General features: G+C 36.0%; 1 protein-coding gene across 1 annotated transcript in view; it reads right to left on the bottom strand.

Annotated features, from left to right (window-relative positions):
• CEST (death domain associated protein) overlaps positions 1–22668 on the bottom strand; it is a 115651-nt gene that overhangs the window by 73635 nt on the left and 19348 nt on the right. The window contains exons 3-4 of the mRNA XM_089796891.1: positions 14528–14641; positions 1942–2022 (exon numbers count right to left, since the gene is read on the bottom strand). Of these exons, the coding sequence (XP_089653017.1) occupies positions 1942–2022; positions 14528–14641 (195 nt within the window). The remainder of the gene's footprint in view (positions 1–1941; positions 2023–14527; positions 14642–22668) is intronic.

Here is a 22668-nt window from a genome sequence, read left to right as displayed (position 1 = left end):
CTCGGTATTTGCTGTGACCTTGTTTGTTTCCAATGTCACATTCAGGTTTTTCCATTCATCCTTCATATTCTGCCATTCAAGCTTCCCGGCTAAAAGTGTTTCTTGCAGCGTTGAGATTTGAGCTTTTAAAGTGTTGTTATTGTCTGCAAGAGTTTTATTTGCTGCAATTAGCACCTGTATATTGCGGTAACTTTCTTGCTCCTTAGCCTCTAGGAGCTCCAACCTCCTCTTGGCCCTCAAAAGTTCTTGCACATAAAGATCTGGGCACCAAGCGAGAGGTGTGGAGGTAGGGCTGTAACTGACAGACTCACCGAAGTTATTGCTACCATACAGATGACTGTCACCACTTAAGTGTGGAGGAGGGCACATTTTGACTTGTTTATGCAATCTCTGCCCGTGTTTCTGCTTTTCATGTGACCCTTTCATACGAGAAAGTCTACGTTTTAAAATGCCCTTGAACTGTTTAACATTGACCCAGATATATTTTCCTGTCTTGCCAAGTGATGCCATTTTGACTTGCCCTAAATGGTTAGTTTCAAAGTGTACCATAATTTCTTGACCATTTTTTACCAATGAGATGGTTTGTTTTTCCATGGTTTGCATATCCACCGTTTGTTTTCTCATTTGTGTATCCTCAATTTGTTTTTCCATTGATCAAAAGAAAGAAGGGCGAAACAAAAGCTAACAAGAGCAAATATATAAAACAAAACCGGAAAGTGCACCTTGAAACCCCTGGCTTAAGGCCTGCCACTATCTTGTTGTGGGCTGGGCCCCAGTCTTCGTTTTACCCTTGGAAACGGGCCTACCTAGGATCTGAACCCTGTCTGGTATTGTGTCTGCTGCCCTGGTCCCACTATGATGCTTCGGTGTGATGCCCTGGTCCCACTGTGTCTGTTGTCTGCCTAGTGCCCCGTTTGCTTGATATTTGAACTCTTTCTTCCCCTAAATTCAAATTGTCTGATCAACTGGTTCTGCTTCAGGTACCTATGCCTTTGCTTCTGGTGCCTTTCTCGTTGTTAGCTCACCCTGCTCCGATATCTGGACACAAATAAGTCCCCAAAAAAAATGGGAAATTTTTCGCTCGCGGAATGTCTTCTGCTTGTAGATGCAACGCTAAACCTTGAAAGCGCAATACAACCTATACTCTGTCGTCAGCAGTGGTTCAGGCCACCTTCAAGAGCGTCAATTTCAGATCAAGTCGATCTTTTCCGCCATTGATGCGAGAGTGTTGAATGACCTAAAACCTGAGGAAGAATTTACCAGTGAGAGCAAGCAGTCTGTGTTTGGGGAAAGGACTTGTTTAATAAAACTTCATATGTATTACAAGGTGCTTTTTACATGAAAGATGTGAGTGTATGACAAGGAATGATAATGTACATTTATGGATGAAGTTAAACTCATCAAGGTATCTAGTTGGAAAAGTATGCCTGAAATCCATCATAGTTGTGTTTGACCAATCATATTAGTTCACAATCCTCTGCCACAGAAACACTTAGTGCAGTAGGCCAGCTATCACTACCCAATTTCCTTTTATCAACTCCAAGTGTAGCTACATTATAACTAGTACGTAAGCTCTTCAAATGTAGCTCAAAAGATATAGATTTCATTTAATTATGAACAGACAGCAACTAGATACAAGGAGCAAGATGTGAAATGAGATCTGTATTTCCAGAAGCTGCATATAAATAGTTTATAAAACCTTAAAAAATCAAAAGAATGACCAACAGATACAGCTCAGCCAGCATCAAGAAAAATTATGGAAATTTACATAGGCATTTTCCAATCATCATAAATTATGATACAACACAAAATATTATCTTTTCAAAAACCTAAGACCATGAATATTAAAGGATTTATTTTCTATACTAACCATGGAAAAAAATTGTTTTTTCATGATCATTTGTTCATTAGCATTTTGAACTTTCAGTTTTAAGATCTTACCTCAAGATCTGGCCAATTTAACATCTCTTTTGCAAGTTCTCGTAGCACAACACGATCCTTTGGAATTCTTCCTTCACAAACCTTCAGATACCGAAGTACTAAACATTAAAACATGCACTAATCCGAATAAAATATCATTAAAAGAAATGCTTTGAAGCTTGATGAACTAAATATTATATACTTATGGTTAGGCATGAATATCATAAGAAGAGAAGACAATATGATATTGTGCACTTATTTAAGCTCGTGGAAAGCATATCTAAGCATGCATGACAAGAAATAGCAAAAACAGCAAAGGAAGTACATTCATTTATCATGTGTGATACAAAGATCCGATTTAGCAATGCTAAAGCCATATTTAAAATGCGGGCATTTAACATGCATGTTTGAATTATGAGCAGGCATTCAAAACAGAAAAACACATGGTTACCGGGAGACCCGTCTCCCCCCTAAAAGTCGCGTCTCCGGAGACCTCAAAAAAGGTTGGAGACTTCGAAAGTCTCCCCGTCTTCTAATCCAAAAAGTGAAGTCTCCCCAAAGTCTCCTAGTAAAATATAAATGTAAAATATAATATTAAATAATTTTATATATTTTAGCCCTCATTTTAATGTTTTTAATACAAAAATTAAGACCACTGACAATTTAAATGATTAAATCATTTAAAATATTTTTGGAGAGTGATGATTTTTTGGAGAGCATGATAGCTGAACACCTTGAGATGGATGATCACAACCTTGTGGAGTAGATGATAGTACCATCAACATACTAATACTAGATATATTTCTGTTTTTTGTTTATTGTACAAAGTGTTCATTTTCGTTTGCATATCAGCAATTCAGCATCAAATTATACTTTTTTGAATTTAAAATTTGAATATGCAATGATAATCTCAGCGATTATCAATTTGATATGATGGTGATCATATGCAATATTCGAAAAACAAATATTTCTATGAGATACAATATTGTGATCATGTGAGTTTTGAAATCTTTGACTCTATGAGTCTATTTTAATTTTTAATGTGACATTACTATTATTATTTACTTTAGTCTTGCAGTATTACTATTTTCAAATTTTGTATTTACTTTTAGTATTAGACTCTTTAAACATTAAAAAAATTTATAAAAAAAAAATTGCCGTCTCCAAGTACCCCCGTCTCCTATTTGAAAAATTGCCGTACCGGTACCGGTACCAGTACCAGTACCGGAGACCTCAAAGTCTCCCCGTCTCCCGATGACCTTGGAAAAACACTATAAAAACAAAGTGTGTATCTTTAAAATGTCGATAAAATTAGAAACTAACAAAAGAACTGCATGCAATCCTAGATAACAAGTGCTCCACTAATAGTCATGTAGGTGAATAAAGATGAATTGATAGTAAAATATCAATATAACAACTATGAGAATTTAAAATGAGATAAAAGATGGTTATTTTCTCCCTATTTAACATTACAAAAATTGAATAAATTACATCCTGAACAATTGTCCATTACAGTCCTACCATAATGGTTACACATTCAAGATAGCAAACTCAAACAGCCTACCACAATGAACAATCCATGATTCAAAAAAACTCCAGCAAATGCAAAAAGTGACTCCAAAAGTTTCCTAGTCATCTCTTCCAACATTTGTTTCTGTTTTCTAGTTTTCAGCTTTGACAACGCTAGTTAAAATAATTAATACTACTAAAGATTTGCTACCAATTGTTGGAAATGGCTATTCTAATTTCATCTTCCTAGCTTCTCAACACAAAATGGAAATGGCCTTACAAAAAGATTTTTCTTCTTTCTTACTTGTTAAAATAGTTAATATCCCCCCGCGCACAAAATATTTGCAGATCTATACAAGTGTGTCTCTTGGGCTTGATGCTGTTTAAAGTCATTTTTTCTAGTGTTCCACTGGGACACATCCCCACTCAAACCCTAGCATTCGCGGAACAGGGATGTCCCCAGTGCTTGGGCACGCCATTCCCAAGTCCCCAGCTATGTCATCTGTCAGATGACAATCACCACCCAAGGCCCAACCTCCCGAGTGATGATTAGGGGCCTCCAGTACATTTTTGACATTTTGTACTTATTTTCATATCAGGCTACTCATTGTAATCATCTTTATGATATTTTTGATATAATAAAAATCTTCCATTTGCTGACTTAACAATTTAAAATTTTATTTAGTATTTGAGTATTCTAATTTTTATTTAGTAATTCGATATTCAAAACTTCAATGTTCACTGTTCAATGTCCAAGTACTTACTATTTGGTATTTGGCATTTGCAATTTTGCTATTTTACTTTGTCTTATAAATCTTTTCATATCTAGTATTTTAAGCACCATATGTATGGTATACAGTATATGCACCTCTTCCCCCTCGGCCTTTCCCCACGGTCATCCCCCCATGTAATGTCCCTTCTTCATATCGTTTGGGACTATTACCTTAAACTTAATGATTGATAGTAAATGGTCTTACTTAACAAATTATGTGGTAGATCTTGACTCATATTCAATGGTTTTGATATGCTATTGAAGTATTATGATGTCCTCGTTATAACTTGTAATTAGAAATATCACTCACGAATAGGATATTAGTCTTCAACTAATATTACGGTTGATATTAATTAGTTTTTGCTGGTTTATCGATTATCAGTAATGGTTTCAGACTTGGCTCCATGCATCCCAATTATTCCCTTCTAAAATCGATGATTTGGTGATTGAAAATTTCATAAGCTTAATTGATATTATTTTCAATTCTCAACTTCTATATATGTGACAGTCCTCCTCATACCATACGCAACTGTTGACTGTAATATTATATAGGCACTAAACAAATTGGAATCACTACTTCAATTCAATACTGTACATCCTTTTTTCTCCCTTCCATTGCATTCATTTGGGATTTGTTCCTAATCTGGAGTTGAGGATATCCTTTACAGTTGAATTCTCAATGTTGTCGCTGATGGTACAGTCTATGAAGCTCTGCCTAAGTATTTCCTCTACCTCCCATGATGATACTTAAACATTCCTTTTTAATGGAATTCACTGGATGTTGGCATGGCTTTTATTTTCCTTTCAATTTAGCTAACGTCTCTGCTCATTCAATTTATTCATTATTTAATCTTCTATGCTGATATAGCTCATGCCATGCTCCAATATGTTATTTGTTAAATTTAATTGGTATTCGCAATATATTTCCCTTGTGCCATTGGTTACAATGGGACTGCTTACTATGGTAAAACCAGAGTAATGAGAATCCCCTGAATCGGCGATTCAGCGATGGCGATTTTTTTGGAGTCGGAAATTGCCATCGCCAATTTCATCAGGTGAATCGCCTGAATCGCCAATTTGGGCGATTCATCCAAAAAATCGCATGAATCACCTGATAAAATTGGCATGAATCGCCCGCGGCCAGTAAAGTATAGACTTGTAAAATTTAAAAAAATTGCTTGTTTTTTTTACTTTGTTTTTGACCTATTCTCTTTGTTATAACCCTAAAAGGCCTTTTATTTGTTTAACATGAGTAGAAGAGAGGAAAAGTGAGAGAGAAGATGAGAAAAGAAAAGCCATAGGTTTCTAACCGGCAAGAAGAAAGAGCACAAAAGAGATCAGCAATCCACTTGGGAAGGCCATCAATTGCATTGGGAGCATTAAGGAGCCAATCTCAACCCTCCTCAACTCATTTGCAAGAGGTAAATGCTCTTTTTTCTTTTTGCATGTTAGTGTATTATGCATTTTTTGTTAAATTTTTATAGTTTTCAAGATTTTTAGTTTAGATCTTGAATGTTCTTTATTTTTACTAAATTGCAAACTAGGGTTTGTTGTTTTGTAGCTTTTATTAGTTTCAAACTTTGATATTTTACATATAAATTTTTATTGCAGCAGTCTTTGCTTTCATTTTTCGCAAATTCGCAATGGGTAGAAAAGATGAATGTTGGAAATATAACGAAGAGTTTCCTAGAAGAACCAAATATCAAACAAAATGTATTTCTTGTAAAGAAAAAATAACTTTTGGGGGTATTTATAGATTGAAATACCACATTGCTGCTATACCTGGACACGATGTTACAATTTGCACTTACCAAACTCCTGAGGCAAAACGCACTTGCTTAATGGCATTAGAAAAAATTGAAAAAGACAAAGCCAATAAGAAAATGCAACTTGAAGGGTTAAGGGGTATTGGCTCCCATGTTCCCGCATCCGCATCCGCAGCCGCATCCACATCTGCATCTGCATCTGCTTCTGCATCCGTAGGTTGTGTTGGAGAGGGTTCTTCTAAGCCTCCTTTTTATCCTAGTTCTTCTGCTCGTGCTAGTGCTAGTGCTAGTGCTAGTTGGTCACATATTGAGACAGAGTCCCACACCAACCTATTGCAGCCTAGAGTGAGGGAAAATAGAATGGATAGTTACTTTGTGCCCCGCACTACTCCTGGTTCCCAACCCACGCCTGAGGGCATGGGTTTGAACAAGGAGATTCATGATGCTGCCAGAAAGGAGATATGCAAATTTTGGTACTTTTGCAACATTCCATTTATTGCAGCCAGGTAATTGATTCTTTTTTCATTGTTTTCTTTAAAGTTAAAATTAAAAGTAAAAGTAAAACTTAAATTATATCTACTTGTTTTATAATTTCAGTCTTTGACATCTAAATTTTTATTTGTGACAGGGCTCCTTATTGGCAGAACATGATACATGCGGTTGCTATTTGTGGTCCGAGGTTTAAAGCCCCAACTGAGGCTAAGTTGAGTGGATACCTCTTGGATGAGATGGTAGAGGACATGAGGGCTGAGCTCAAGGAGAACTGAAAGGAGTGGATTGCAAAGGGTTGCACCATCATGACTAATGGTTGGACAGATAGGAGGAATACAACACTCCTCAATTTTCTTGTATCCTGTGGAGGTGATTGATCATTCTACTTTCCTACATACATAATTGTAAATTTTGATTTGTTGAATGCTAATTTGTTGATGATCCATTTAATTTTAATATTCTAATTCGTTGTTTTGCCTGTAGGATATACTATGTTCATCAAATCCATCGATGCTTCCGCACATGTAAAAAATGCCACATACTTATGTAAGGCTATTGAGGAAGTCATAGCAGAGGTGGGAGAACAAAATGTGATCCAGGTGGTGATGGATAATGCAGCAAGTTATGTTACTGCAGGTAAACTTTTAACTTTTCAAGTTTTGAAAATAAATTTATTTGAATTTTGAAATTTGAATTTCTAATTGACTTAAAATTGTTGTAGATAAACTTTTGATGGAGAGGCAACCCACCATATTTTGGTCCCCTTGTGCGGCACACTGTATTGACCTCATGTTGGAGGAAATTGACAAACTTGAGTTTGTCAAGTCATGTGTGGAAAGGGCAAAAAACATATGCAAATTCATTTATAATCATTCATTTGTCCTTAGCACAATGAGGAAGTACACAGAAGGCAAGGAGTTAGCTCGCCCAGGTATCACGAGGTTTGCCTCGAATTTCATCACCTTGCAGTCCTTGTTGACATCAAGGGATGAATTGAGGAGCATGTTTGTTGGGCAAGAGTGGATTTCCTCTTCCTATGCTACAACCACTGCAGGGATAGATGTGGCGGATTGCATATTTGATGAAGATGGTTTTTGGAAACCCGCTAGAGAAATCCTGCAGGTAAATTTATTGCAATTTAACATTTAGTATTTTACTTTTACTTTAAGTTATATTATTTTATATTTAAGTTTTGACTCAAGTTTTTTGTTTTACTTTATATGTAGGTCATTGAGCCCCTTGTAGATTTGCTATGAACTGTTGATGGGGAGAAGCCCTCTATGGGCTACATTTATGAGGGCATGGATAGGGTCAAGGAGGCCATCAGAGCCCAATATGCAGGAGTACAGGAGAGGTATGGCCCTATTTGGGACATCATCGATAGGAGATGGCAGAATCAACTCCATCAACCCATCCATGCAGCAACTTACTTTCTAAACCCGGCATATCGTTTCCGTCCTGAGTTCAAGGCGGATGCAGAGGTTCTCACTGGCTTATACACAGTGATTCAGAGGTTGAGTAGCGATGAAGATAGCGCTGCTGCGATTGTTGAGCTAGACCAATTCAACAATAAAGAGGGGCCACTTTTCTCTAGCAGGATGGCCATAAATGCTCAGACAACACTACAGCCAGGTAAAAATTAAATAATATATTCAATGTTCATGAATCTAGATTCTAAACTTAAAGTTGATTATGTAATTTTAGAGTTAACTTGTAATTTGTAAATGAGACTAATTGTTTCTATTTTCAATTTTTCCCTTATTGCGGATAGATGGTGGCAAATGTTTGGGGCCACAACCCCAAAACTTCAAAAAATTGCCATTCGTATTCTGAGTCAGCCAAGCAGCGCTTCTAGATGTGAGCACAGTTGGTCCATGTTCGAGCACATCCATTCGAAGAGGAGAAACAGGTTGACAGTGCAGAAGTTGAATGATATTGTCTTTGTTCATTACAACCTCCGTCTTAGGATCAAACAGATTTTGGGCACTGACTCCTCTCCAATCATTCTGGAGGAGATTGATCTAGAATCAAAGTGGCTCACAGAGGTTGTGGATCCAGTCTTCACTGAGGAAGACCGTGTTTGGGTTGACCAGGTGGATATAGAGGCTGAGGCAGCTAGAGCATGTTCTTCAGGCATTGGTAGACGCACACGTGCACGCATAGGCACAGGCCCTAGGACGTTCATGAGCCCATCTTACATGCGGGAGATATGGCTTGGCAGTCCTCTAGGACCTACATTAGACGCCTTGCTACTAGGCAAACTGGATACTCAGAGGCTGAGGCTAAGGCTGCAGTCGAGCTTCAGGATGATGTTGAGGATGATGATGATGACTATGAGTCTGAGGCTTGAGATGGAGCCTTGTTTTTATATTTTGTTTACAGATATTGATACTGAATCATTGATAGACATATGTTTCAAACTTTCATGGATCTGCATTTTAGATTCTTACATACATTTATGATTTGATGTCTTATGGATCATCTTACATACATTCTATGATTTAAATCATTATGATCATTTGATTTCTATTTACTTCAACTAGCCTACAATTTACATTTTAGATAACATAGTTACATATGTGATGGATTTTATGTTCCATGTTTATGTATGTTAAGTTTTAACTTCTATTTGATGATATTATAGTGTGTTTAAGTTATATTCAATAAAGGGTGCATGAAATAAGTTTTAAATTGTTAAAATCTTTAAATGTAAAGGGTTTTTCCAAATTTGCCGATTCATTGCCGATTCACGATTCGATTCGGCCTTGCCGATTCCGATTCTTGTTTCTTTGGGTAAAACTATAGGATGTTGTTTTGTAATAACTCTGATGCTCTTCTCCCATACTTTTCCCATTTTCTTCGCTGCTGACTGGGTTCAATTGTAAGTCCTGATTGGACTGTAGTTTTGGATGCTATGCTGATTGTGTTCTATTCCATTATCCCTGACTGCATGGTTTAATTGTTGATCGTATGTTCTCCATGTGACTTTATCATTTATTATATCTTTCCATGCTCGATGGATATCCCTTGCCTGATTAGAATCTCTGGAAGATATACCTCCTCTGATGATATATATGCATTATCAATTATATTGTTCTAACAACTATATTATGTTTCCTTTGTTTTTATCATCTCACTATGATTAAGGTGGGTGACTTCATTTAATTATCATAATATATTAAGATAATGTTATTATATTCTTAGTAATTTTCAATGATATTTTAAAAAAAGATTGTATAATAATATCTTGTGTTATTTATGAAATATTATATTATATTAATTAATATAGTTAATTAATCGAATAATAAATTATATTGTAATTTATTTATTTATTTTATTATTTACTATTAGATTCTATTGAAGGAAAATAGGGGACATGATACCCCGCCATCTGCTAATTGAGGCCCTTTGTCCCAATATCCTGGAAACCCATTCGCTCGTTCCACTATCCCCCCATCCCCAATGGTGGTGTAACTATGTTTTTTCCAATAATATTGAGGTGACATTTATCATAGCAATCAAATCTGCCCCTTTTTACTGAAAAATGAAGTTTGTATGTGGTTTTCAGTATTATAGTAGCTCAAGAATAATTTGAATCTGCTGTTATACTTGAATGTTTTGCATTTGAAGGATTTTACAGTAATATCAGCATTATGGGAAGTGGGGAACCATTGTTCACAATTGAGAATTTTGATTGTAAAGAGTCGACATATTTTCAGCAGGGTTGACTTCTATACGTAATATTTTTTCATCATTTCAGCTTGTACACTTTGAGAAATGTGCATGATTCCTACGTTTGTCTGATTGGGGATACAATAAAGATATTGGCTATCAACTTTATCTAGCTCAAATTTCAATGAGAAATACCTGTCATTGATTTTCATGAATAAATTCGAAATAAAATCATATTCAAAGCACTTTTGGAAGTTGCCATACAAGGGAAAATCAGCAAAAAGTGTCTGCTATCAAGCATTCCGGAAGCCAGAGTTCTCTACTTTGTATTGATTATTAACTTCAAGTTTCTCAACGTAAAAATATTTATCTAAAGAAGCATAAACATCCATGCAAAACTTAATATCAAGCTAAAGACCTGCATATTACATCTTTTTCTAAACAAACTTCCCTTTGCAATGTCAGCTCCATCTGCAAAAGTGTATAAAGCAGATTTTTTTTATTAGTTGACCACAATTTGTACTAAAAATGCAAATGTTTGTAAAAGGTTTGCCTAGCCTAAGGTGAACCTGATTTTAGCTGTACTGTTAGAATAAAAGACAAAACATTTTAGAAGTGCACCCAAGTAAGGCACAATTTTTCTATCTCCACCCCACTGTTCTTTAGAATATTAAACTTTACAAAGAGTACAACTTTACTTTATGTTCTACTACTGACTTGGTTGCTGATTTCTTGCTTCGACTAATTGGAAGATGAAATAGATATGATTTCAATTATCTTTTTCCTGGTGATTCAGTTCACTTTTAAGAAATTCTCATATTCCCGTTAAGATTTAAATTGACATCTCATAACCCTAATTATGTGCTGCCCCTATTTACTTGCTAAATGAATATTGAACTGTTAGAAGAACAATAAATTGATTCCATACACATAAATGGTTCATTCAAAAATAGTATAGTGATTAAGAGAGTTTTCATATGATATAAGAATTAAATTCTTTATTCATGTGATGTGCTATACAAAACCAGAAGAAAGGAAAAAAGCCAACATGTTGATTTTTCCCACCATCAGAAAAACTAATATTAACTTGCTAGATTGCCAAAGAAATACAACCATCAATAGCTACCAAAACTAATTCAATCAATAGATGAGCCATAACCATACCCACCAACTATCAAAATTCCAAGATCACTAAGACATAAATTATAACTAATACCAGATATGCATTTTACACTATCTATATCCTTGTTTTTTCTTTTGCTGATATTGGACTTCAACCTGTGCAGAGCTGAACACCACTTTTGACTTGGCTATTTTCTTTTATGACTGCCACTTTATCTGAAGACTGGTTGGCATTTGGTTTTCACTTCAATAAGTTCGCTCCTTTTTTCTTTGCTAGGTGCAACTTAACCAACTTAACCATAGCTTTTGTTTTGATAGACTTTGTAGAATGTGTACCTATGTTGTGGCACATTTTTCACCTTTTGGCTGCAGTTTCTATTTGACTTGGCTGTTGATTCTAGAAAGAAGCTAATAGTTATAAAAGGTGGCTGCTATTATTGATTTTTTATTTTTTATTTATATCGTTTTATTCATTAAAGTGTCGATTATTTATTAAGAATGATTTTTATTTTAGAAAATAATAATCAATAATACATTATTGATTATTTCTAATAATTAAAAACAGCAAACAGGTTAGAAAAATTGACACTTTGAAATTTTGGATTTTTAATAGATAACTTGTGACTCAGCTGCGGAGAACTATTTCCAATGTCAACTTTGGCACACAAATGACCAGTTTTTTACATCAAAAGGAGTATCATGTGACACAGTCAAGTTTTGGGCCTCAGCGAAGACAAAAAATTAAAGTAGATAACAGAGAATTCCTTTAACAAAAACCTTTACGAACTAATTGTCCAATAATGTCAACAGTAATGAAATATAACATTTAATGCTTAGGTGAAAGGGCAGGATGCAGCCAAGGGAAAGGAAGTGGATGGAAGGGAAACCAAAGCAACGGCAAGCTCTTGTTCAACCTCTAGAGTAAGCAGTGGTGTAGAGGTGGATGCAGAGGTGGATGCAGATGAGAACCATACGTAGAAGATGGCAAGTTTTTTTTCCCTAGGAGATGGTAAGGGTTTCCATGCACCCTAGTGATGGCTGGTATGTACATAAACAGTATTGGTGATGGAGAGGTTGCAACTCTGTTGCTTCTTTTTCTAATAAAAATATTTCAGTGCAAGAATGAGTTGAGGAGGACCAAAATAACTTTGGCAGATTTGTCTCAAGCAAGGCATAGAATAACAATTATGCTAGTGTCTCTAACAAGGATGATGGTGGTTTTGATTATATGAGCGAATGGATAGAATAGGAGGAAACCTGCTCCTGGACATTTTGTTGGAGGCTTCTAAAGGCCCAAGAGTCTGAGGTTGCTAGAAGGCCTAATGCAACTGTTCTTGAGGTGGGGTCAGTTTTGGGGACTGAGAATTTTTGACAAGTCCAGATGGCACCTACAGCTTCTACTCAGGAAGCTTCAAATGGTGAAAACTCCGTGGTTGTTGCAGATTTTGTTCAGTCTGGATTTGTTATATAATCTAGTGGGGTGGTGGCTGGTTACCCTCCTACTGTTCCTGCTTCCCTTAGGGTTGCAGTGGGGTGGCGGTTGGCTACCCTCCTACTGTTCCACTTCCCTTAGGGTTTCTGAGGGGCTTTGTGGTGAGGCAACTTGCATGTTGCAGGAACCTGATTCTTTCAACTTGCCAGAAGGTTATGCATGTGAGAAGACTGTTGAAGCTTTTGAGAGAGTGATTGCCCTAGAGTTTCTACTGTCATTGAGGTGGAGGTGCAGATTTATATTGATATCCTTGCTTATCTTACGGTCGATTCATCAAACTAGCTTGAAAATTCACTTGTGGGGGATTCTATGGTAAGCATCCCAACATTGATTCTATCAAAAAATCGGTGATTTGAAATTGGAAACCAAGACATCAAGTTCAGATAGCTGCTATGATGAATAATATTTTCCTCTTTTTCTTTCCAAATCTGAATAATTGCTCAGTGATTTTTCTTAAAGGTCCTTGGTTATTAGGGAAGAATGGCCTTTGTCTTAGAAACTGGTCTCCAAGTATTAATATAATGAATGATAATCAGTTTCAAGTTCCTGTTTGGGTTAAATTGCCAAGGCTGCCTTTGGAGTTTTGGAATTCTGGATTGTAAAAAATTGAATGATTATTGCTGATACTTTTGAGCAATACTGTGCTACCAATCAAATCACAAAGCTTTGAAAGCGTTTCTTGTTTGCTAGATTTTGAGTGTTTTTGGGGAAAAATAAGGTGCTTCCTTCTCAGATTACTTTGTCTTCCAGATATCGACATTGGGAGCAACAGAATTAACTTGAGACCAGAATTATTTGTCATTGTTGTTTTGAAGTGGGCCATACTACTATAAGTTGTCCGAACAAAAAGAAAACCCATTTCACTTGAGGAAGATAATCATGCTCTGACTACCATTGAGGAGTCTATTGTTACTTTTAAGCCTTAAGGAAATGTAGTAAGGAAGACAATAAAGAGACTTTTCCTATGGATAGTACAATTTTGGATTCCTTTTCTAATGCTTCAAGGCTGGAAGAGGTTTCTGTGAGTGGTCTTACAAATTCTGATGTTCCAAGAAAAGAAGTTTAGAGGACAAGGATCTTTTCACAGTAGTTAAACAAAACTTATTTGAACAATTTTATAAACCACCCTAATTTTGAGTTGGTAGTTTTTACCGTTATGAAGTGACCCATCTTGTGTTGTTGTTTTCTATTCTTTGGCTGCCCTTTGCTGTTTTCCTCTTTGTGAGTAGCAAACTATAAAAGAATCTAACTCTTGTTAAGAAATTCATAGTGGAAGAGACTGGCATGCCTGCTGAACCAAACTTTACCTTAAAACATAGGCAAAGCTTGGATACTCCAAAGTAAACGAGGACATTTTTCCTCATCGTTTTAGGTGACAAATTATCCCTTCCAGAATCAATTCATTTTCAGGTCATTCACTATTCAAAGGTGGATGATTTGAGAACACTTCCAGATTCGGAGCAGCACAATTAACATTTTTTTATGTATATTTAAATGTTATAAGAAATAATTCAATGTTATCGTGATAAAGACAAATAGCATAATTTGAAAACAGAGGCTATCACATGCTTACTCAAATTAAATATATTAATGAATAATACCAAAAAGGGGTAATCATAAATGGTAAACATTAAAAAGGTCAAAAAGATAATGGCTAATGTATGTTTACATAAACGCAGAGAGAGAGAATATCCTTGTAAATATCATTATCCACATGAAGAGGAATTTGTACAAATTTTGAGAAATTTAATAGAAAAAAAAGAACCAAAGTGAAGAACATACATCCTTGAGGGCTTCCGCCAAGTCCTCTCTAGTACAGCCTCGAGCATCCTCTAATCCTAATTGTCTTTTCTGCTCAGCTTCCCTTGGATCCTCAATCATGATAGTTAGCCTGATCTGTATACAAAATGAGTGGATAAGTATATGGTAAAACAAATACAACTTAAATTATAGAATGACACCTGAGTTCCCAAAATTAGGCACCCAATCAAGTTATTAGTTGTCCAATCATTAAAAAATCCAGAACTAAATAATTGCCTTTTCTGCACTAGAAACTAGGCGGGGTACTTAAATATTAGGAAATAGTTAACGTGTTTAAAAAACATTAATCGAATCAATGTTCAATACAAGGTCAAAATACTGAGATACATTTGTTCTAAAGTATGATAGTCAAGCTGGGGTAAAAATTTTCAAAAAGGACTCTAATCTGATAAAGTCCCTAAGGATGTCGCAAATTTATTATCTATATTCCAAAATTGAGGGATTGATTCCACACCTTCCCCAAGACTATTTATTTTGTGAAAGTTATTTACTTCAATCTCCTAGCTGTTAGTACCCCTCGTACATTGAATCCCATGTTTAAAACAGGAAAAGTAACAAACCACAAGAACTATAAACCTTCATGATGTGCAGTGATTTAGTTAGTTTTTCTTTGCCACTCTTAAACCTTCCATAACTAGGTTAACCTATAGAAAGAAGCATATTAGTTTGATATTCCCAAATAATAAAAGTACGACGAAAGAAGATTAAGGATCATTAAAAGGAAATTGCTAAAAAGGAAATGAGATCAAACAGTTAAAAAATGGTGCTAAATGCTGAAACCATGAGAATCACAGCTAGAGGATATGAACCCAAAAAACAATACTCTTATCCATATGATCCAAGTATAAGACCAATAGCCATGTACAGGAAAGATCCTTAAGAAATAGAGAATATAATGAAGATCAAAGATAAGGGCCAAGGCTCTATGCCAATACAGCCATACTTTGAATTAGAGCTTAAAAGAGAAGCACTGGCATCCAAGCTGCTTGGCACCCCAATAGAGCCTCTACAAGAACAAATAATGGACTAATGAGGGAATGCCTGGGATGGGCAATCCTTGAAGGACTCTTGGCTAAAAAATTTGTAAGTCACTAAGACTACAACTTACAAATTGGCAACTTTAGGTAATGGTGTAGTGAGATAAATCCCTCCTTTCAGCTATAGGGGAGGTTCCCTTCTTACTGTAGGTGGCTACAACAGAAATCTAACTGAACTTGACAAATGGGCAATTTTTTGAATAGACTCTTCTTTCAGAAATTATTTTACAATAACAACTACTACTTTGCAGATTATAAAAGTTACCTATTGCTATGACAATACCAGTGGCTTAGTAGTTGACGTAAGAACAACTCTTAAAACAGCAGTTATAACTATATTTGGTTGATAGATAACAAGAACCCATAGTCTCTTACAATCAATCCTCTTTGAAGAGTAAAGTGAATGCCTAACAAGGTGCAATGCCTCTTGCCAACTATCCAAGTTGAAATAATATACTTGAATTTAAAGCACAAAATCTTTAGTCCCAAGTATTTGCAGCCCCTATCAAACTATAACAATTATGTTTCCAAAAGCTCAAAGTCTTCAAGAAACAAACCGAATACTCAAATGCTCTACATAGATAGAGTATAAACAAAAGAAAAGATAAACTGATCAAGGCAACTTAAGAAAACAAAGATCAACTCCAAGCTTCACAACACAAAGTTTTCAAGTTACAAGCACTTCAGCATAGCCTTCTTGTATAAAGCAAAAGATGAATATTTACAATGAGATCTCTCCTTTCTATAGGTTTCTAAGTTGCATGCCTAATGTTGTTGCAACTTGATTACATGAAGCGAGTATAAAGGTACATGTCTCTTGTATTTATAAAGTACATTGCTTCTATATGTAATCTGCCAAAACTATTTCTATTTCTACAAAGCATAAGAAGGAAGTGTTCAAGGCACTTAAAAAGATCTTCAGTTTCACAATGTATCCATGAACTCGTTGAATTTGTGCAACAATTCTTGTAGAACTGTTGCATCCGGTTCTCATGTGCTTCGGCAATAACTGATAACTTAAGGATAAAATTTGTGTTTTTCGCAGTAACATTGCTACATTCTTTTATCTTGCTCTAGAGATCACGAAGTGAGAATCTGTTGCTTGTGAGAGTATCAATCTCTCCAAAATCGAAGTCTTCCACCCCAAGTTGTAGGTGAATAACTTCCTCGAACTCTATTATTAGAACTTCCTCATCAACAAATTCTCTATTTTCAATGACAATTGCACATGTCAACTACTGAAAACGATTGCTGATCATGTGCTCTTGGCCTTGTGAACACTGTCACGCTGCTTTGCCTTCAACCACTAGGCTTTGCAGCACCTTTTCCTTGTTTCCCATGTGATACAAGTTATTGTAGTACATCTCTACTGAAAAGAAATTACCATAATCAAGCAAAACATCTAAGTCCACTTCGCTCATGGTCTTCCACACATTTAGGTCCACTTCGAGAGATTTAAGTTGTTGATAAAACGAACCAAAAAAATCCTTCAACCTGACTGAAATATCTCTCTCGTGTCTCAGTATCTTGAAGCTATCCTTGATCACATTCACCACCTGGGACATCAAACGATCACACCAATCGTCCATGACTTTGGCTTTCATTGCAATTTGCATTGCGTGTTCCGAAGACTGAATAGTCAAAGAGGCCTTCATCTTCTCAATAATGTCTTGCAGTCTAGCATTCTCCTCTATAACCACGTTCTTTCTTTCCCATAGCTTATCATTCTTTTGTGTGAGCATGCTAAGAGCATCATGTGCATCTTGTTGACAAGCCAAGCAAGATTGTTTACCAAGCTTAATTGTAGTGAACTTGTAACCACCAGTTTGCATTTGCTTTGTTGGCTTTTCAAGAAGAGGCTTAGCTACCTCCGCATATTTGGTGTTGTCAGCACCTACCCTGATCCTTGATACTACCTTAGCCTTCCTAGTCTTAGAAACCTTGACCTTAGCAACCATGTTGGAATCATAGTCTTCAAGTGGAAGTTCTCCCTTCTCCCTCTTTTGAATAATTGCAGTGAGCCAAGGAGGAAGAGTAAAGGAAGAGGATCCTATGGCAGCAGCAGTAACCAAAGTGGATAATGGATCAACCTGTGCAACTATAGCTACAATAGATGGGACCTCAGACATAATTGTCATTAGAGTTGGATTGTTATGTGTGACCTCATCCATGAATTGCTCGAACTGTGTTGATGAAGTATACATCAATGCCATGGATGGAACCACAACATTTGGGATAAACATAGTGTAGGAACGAACACACTCTCAAAGCTGTGATATTGCTCCACTGTCAAGACCACAAGAGCAACTAAAGAGATAGGCATAACCACTGTGATCAGAGTTAGATCTACATGGAATGATGCCTGCTCAAAAGGAAAAGCGTCCATAGCAACATGCAAGGGTGAATCTGCTAACTCGTCAGAGGGTGGCCGAGAATCAGAAAGGGTGGTTGCAACCAAGACTTTTAGAGGTCTCCTTAGAGAGCACTTTTTCGACATAGAAGGAAGCTCATCATCACTAAGAACAATGTGAATCTTTTGAGGTTCAGTAGATTTCACCTCAAGCACACGTCCCTTGCATTTGTCACCCTTGATGGTGAGGTTTGCAATAGCTGTTGTCAAAGACTTTGTGCCATCAAACTATTTACCTCTCATTTCAACCCTTAGACCGATTGGACCAATGAGATTAAAATCTGTCCACACTCTGACTTTATGATCTTCAACCCTCTTTTCTTAAACTAAATGTTTGTGTTGGCAAGAATAGGCAGAAAATGGTCCCAAATGGAGTTGCTTTCCTTAGTTGAATAAGCACATATCTTGTATTCTCCTATAGTGCATGCAGTTGGATCTCAGAGTGATCTGATCAAAATACTCCCATACTGGCATTGTCATGCAATCACCTCTGGTAGATAGGCCTGAGAATGATCCCAAGACAGCAGCAATGTATACCAGATATAGAAAGTCTTAGTCGAAGAGAGTTAGGATAGTTGCTCCAATAACATATCACTTATCAACTCTCCTCAAAAGATTTTGTTTTGTTTTGAAGGAACAATGAGAGAGGTATACTTGTACATCCACGACTCGAAGACATTGGATTCTTTAAGTCCAACAATGTGACTAAGCAAAGTGATGAGATCATTGATTCCTTCTTTGAAGTTGGAGCGACACACACCCTTTGGCCATCTAAGAAGATTTGGCCTCTTGTTTATTAACTAGTTGGCATTCACATTCCTATTGCATTCTGCCATATCATTATTTCATCTTTCAAAGGCCTTTTGTTTAGTAACGTTAGTCACCAATGGAACAGGTAGAACTCGAAAGATTTGGTCAAGAATTTTTGGATCCAAATTAAATATGGTCTTCCCATCTTGATCTCTAATCGTTCTTAATGGAAACTGTTGGAAATTTGTTCAGCGCTCCCCTCGGGATTCGTGACAAGGGCTTAACCGCCTCCTGTGTACTATAAGTTGAGTGGTTGTATCCAGCATTTAAAGATCAGTCTTTTGGTGCAACAACAACCCCACTCTAACAAGTGGTATCAGTGCTTGGTCACAGGTTCGAATCCTCAAACCCTCAAGTAATGCTAAGGGGGAGATTGTTGGAATTGGTTCAACGCTCCCCTCGCGATTCGTGACAAGGGCTTAACCGCCTCCTATGTAGTATAAGTTGAGTGGTTGTATTAGGCATTGAAAGATTGGTCTTTTGGTGCAACGGCAACCCCACTCTAACAGAAACATCTAGATTCATGGCACAAGAAAATAAGAACTCAAGCTCATGAGCAGCCAAAGGGAAAGTTGAAACTAGATGAATGTCACTTTGTTTGATATAAAACATATCATTTGTGGATGCATCATCTACTCGCTTCAAGAAATCCTCGATATCCAAGTGTGAGATATTACTGTCCTTGATGTCTTCACAATAAAAAGTGACTTGTGAAGGAGGCATGAAATTGTGATACTAATCACACTAGTACTTCATTTTTTGTCTCACTTTACCTTTACATGGAGTGTTGTCCTCTATCATGATAAGTGTGTGTGCACGCAAGCAACTATGACATGAAAATTCCACAATATATGTACATCTTCAAGAGGGGGACCATGGTGTATTTTTTAGCATTCAAGCATGGAATATGGGCCTTCTACATGGAAGGTATAGCTAGAAGTTATTGGGACAGCGAATGTATGCAAAAATTTGAGCTCAAAAACATGTGTTTTCATGGAGTACCAAAAAACGGGTTTTTAGAATGTGAAAGCATGTGTGGACAACAATTGTGTTGCATAGAAAATGCATGAAAATGAATTAAAGGATGTTTACTTATAAGGAAACTCTATGTTTTATCATAAATAATCATGCAAGCAACCACAATCATGAGTTTTTAAGTCATGTGGTAGCAGTACGTTAAAATGTGAATGGAGTATATGCAAGCATGAAAGTGGGATTTTTGGACGTAGAAGCATGTGGTAAATGAGCTCACTTTATGAGAGTGCTTTCCAAGAATGGGGTTTTTAATCCCGACTACATGTACAAGCAAGATGAAGTACTTATACATGCAACTTAGAATTTAGACGGAAAAAAGGAGCGAATCATATACATTATGCAAATCTGAAAAGAATATGAAAAGACTTGCATAATCAAAAGAACAAATATATACAACAAATCCCTATTAAAATGACAAAGAATTATACCTTTTTCCTGAAGAAACAAAGGAAGAAGTCTTTTAATCTCTTGCAAAAAATCTGAAAATGCATCCCCAGAGATATTTTTTGGGATTTAGACTACTTTCAAAATGGAGAGTTAAATAGCTTTCGAATCTTGATACAATCTTTGCAAAATTTTGAGTTGAAATTTGTAGCTTGACAAGTGTAGGAAGTTGGAGATTAAAATTGAATCATTTTAGCAACCATTTTGATCAAGCAATATCCAATATGCAATGCATATTAAAAATGGCATCCCAAGCATTATATGCAACTTGAAATGGATTGTATGCAAGCTGAAAGTGATAAACAATACTTTAGATCTTATCTTGAACCATAGAGTTGAAGATTTAATGAAGGAAAATGCTCAAATGCAAGGCATTTTTGGGCAAAAACGTGCCTAGATGGGTTATAGAATGAGCAAAAACCTCTATAATCTGCACTTTTGAGTAGTTAAGAATGATCATTGGGTGATTTCATGCAAAAACGACCCTATGGAGAGCAAAATCCATCAATTATTGACCAAGATATGAGTGATTTTTTTCTGCAAATCTCGTTTTTTCTCAAAAACGCTCAAGTGCAAAAATGTACAGGATCTCTGATAGAGTAGTTTCACAAATTTACTGACAATAATTTATAGGAGTTCTGATGTAGAATAGAACTTAATTGGTCAATATATATTTACCAAGTTGTTGCAGTAAATAACTTGACCAAATCTGACATATGTAACAGACCCAATATATAAGAGAATTCTGAATTACTGATCGTTGTTGAAGGTAATGACTGCTGCAGAAGATATTTAGGATTGCTGTGGTTATTGATCCATTTCCCATCGGCAGCGATAATATATATGAGGGCAACAGTCATGTCATGTAGAGACATGACTCTACATGGCTATTGCCACGTAGGGTCATGTCCCTACATGGCATAACTAATCTGGATTTACAATGGTCTAATAACCATTCGAAGAGATGCTTGTTATTATTAGTTTCATTTATCCAGACTATCAAGTATAATAAGGAAGCCCGACCATATTGAGTTTAATTTCTTTGTATATGTAATTATCTATATATATACATATATATCCTTTAACTTATAAAGAATGCATATACAATATGATCTATGGATGATTCAGTTCGACTGATGCTATCACCTTAACAGTTTGGTGGGTTTTTACAGGTCAAAAGCATGTGTTTTTGGTCTCAAAATCGCCACCCATGCTTGGACAACCAAAAAGCCTTCCAAATATTAATCAAGACACACCTTTTAGAGCTCAAAACATGTGTTTTCAAACCCAAAATCGCCACCTCTCAAAAACACATGTATAATGGAGTAATAACTACCTTTTGAGAATGAAAAGCATGTGTTTTTTAAGACAAAATCACCACCCATAAAGCCAACAGTATAAAGGAGTAAGGTTGCACTTTTGAGTCTCAAAAACATGTGCTTTTGGGTTGAAAAATGCCACTCATATGCAATTTTACTCTAAGTGAGTAATGGCGTGATTTTGACTTCAAAATCGCCATCTCCAGGCAATTAAGAGAAAACCTAAGTAATGACACGCTTTTCAGGGTGAAAAGTGTGTGTTTTAGAGACCAAAAAGCCCACCATATGCATTGACATATCAAAAAGCCCTTATTGAAGATGTAATGACATGTTTTTTGGTAGGAATTGTTGATTTTCCTAATCGCTACAAATGTATTTGCACTGCCATGCTTGGTATGTGTTTTCCAAACAGCAGCGACCTCTTATTTAAATTGAGAATAAGCCATGAAGAGACATGTCCCATGAATGGGACATGTCTATTTGTCAATTAGATAATTAGTATAATAAACATTTAATCATTGTTATATATATATATATATATATATATATATATATATATATATATATTTCTTTCATATAACAATAAACTTATATATATAAATTATATATAGGTTTATCCGACAGAAGCTACCAAACATCAACACTCCCTCTTAGCTAAGGAGGATAAACACACGTATTACCTCAAAGCAATATCAAGTTAGCAAGATTAAGGATATCTTTGATCAAAAGATATTGATCATTTTGATATCACATTTGATATCAAGAGTATTGGTCTCCCAGAATATCAACATATGATATGATATTCACCAAATACTCAATAAGGCTTGACATCACATATGATATCATGAGCATTGGCCTGCCAGAATATCAATGATATTCACCAAATACTCTTTGAGTAATGGCTGCAGAATATTGAGATGCAAGGTATTCACCAAATACTGTGAGTAATGGCCTTCCTAGAAACATCAAGTCGCGTGATATTCACCAAGTATTCTATGAGTAATGGCCTTCCAGAACATCTAGACGTGTGATATTCACCAAGTACTC

The sequence above is a fragment of the Cupressus sempervirens genome, chromosome 8, assembly GCF_028749045.1.
Source record: "Cupressus sempervirens isolate cs-2001-9-10 chromosome 8, ASM2874904v1, whole genome shotgun sequence".
Lineage (NCBI taxonomy): Eukaryota > Viridiplantae > Streptophyta > Pinopsida > Cupressales > Cupressaceae > Cupressus > Cupressus sempervirens.
The sequence above is the reverse complement of the archived record's forward strand: the minus strand, read 5'-3'. Positions and strand labels throughout refer to the sequence as shown.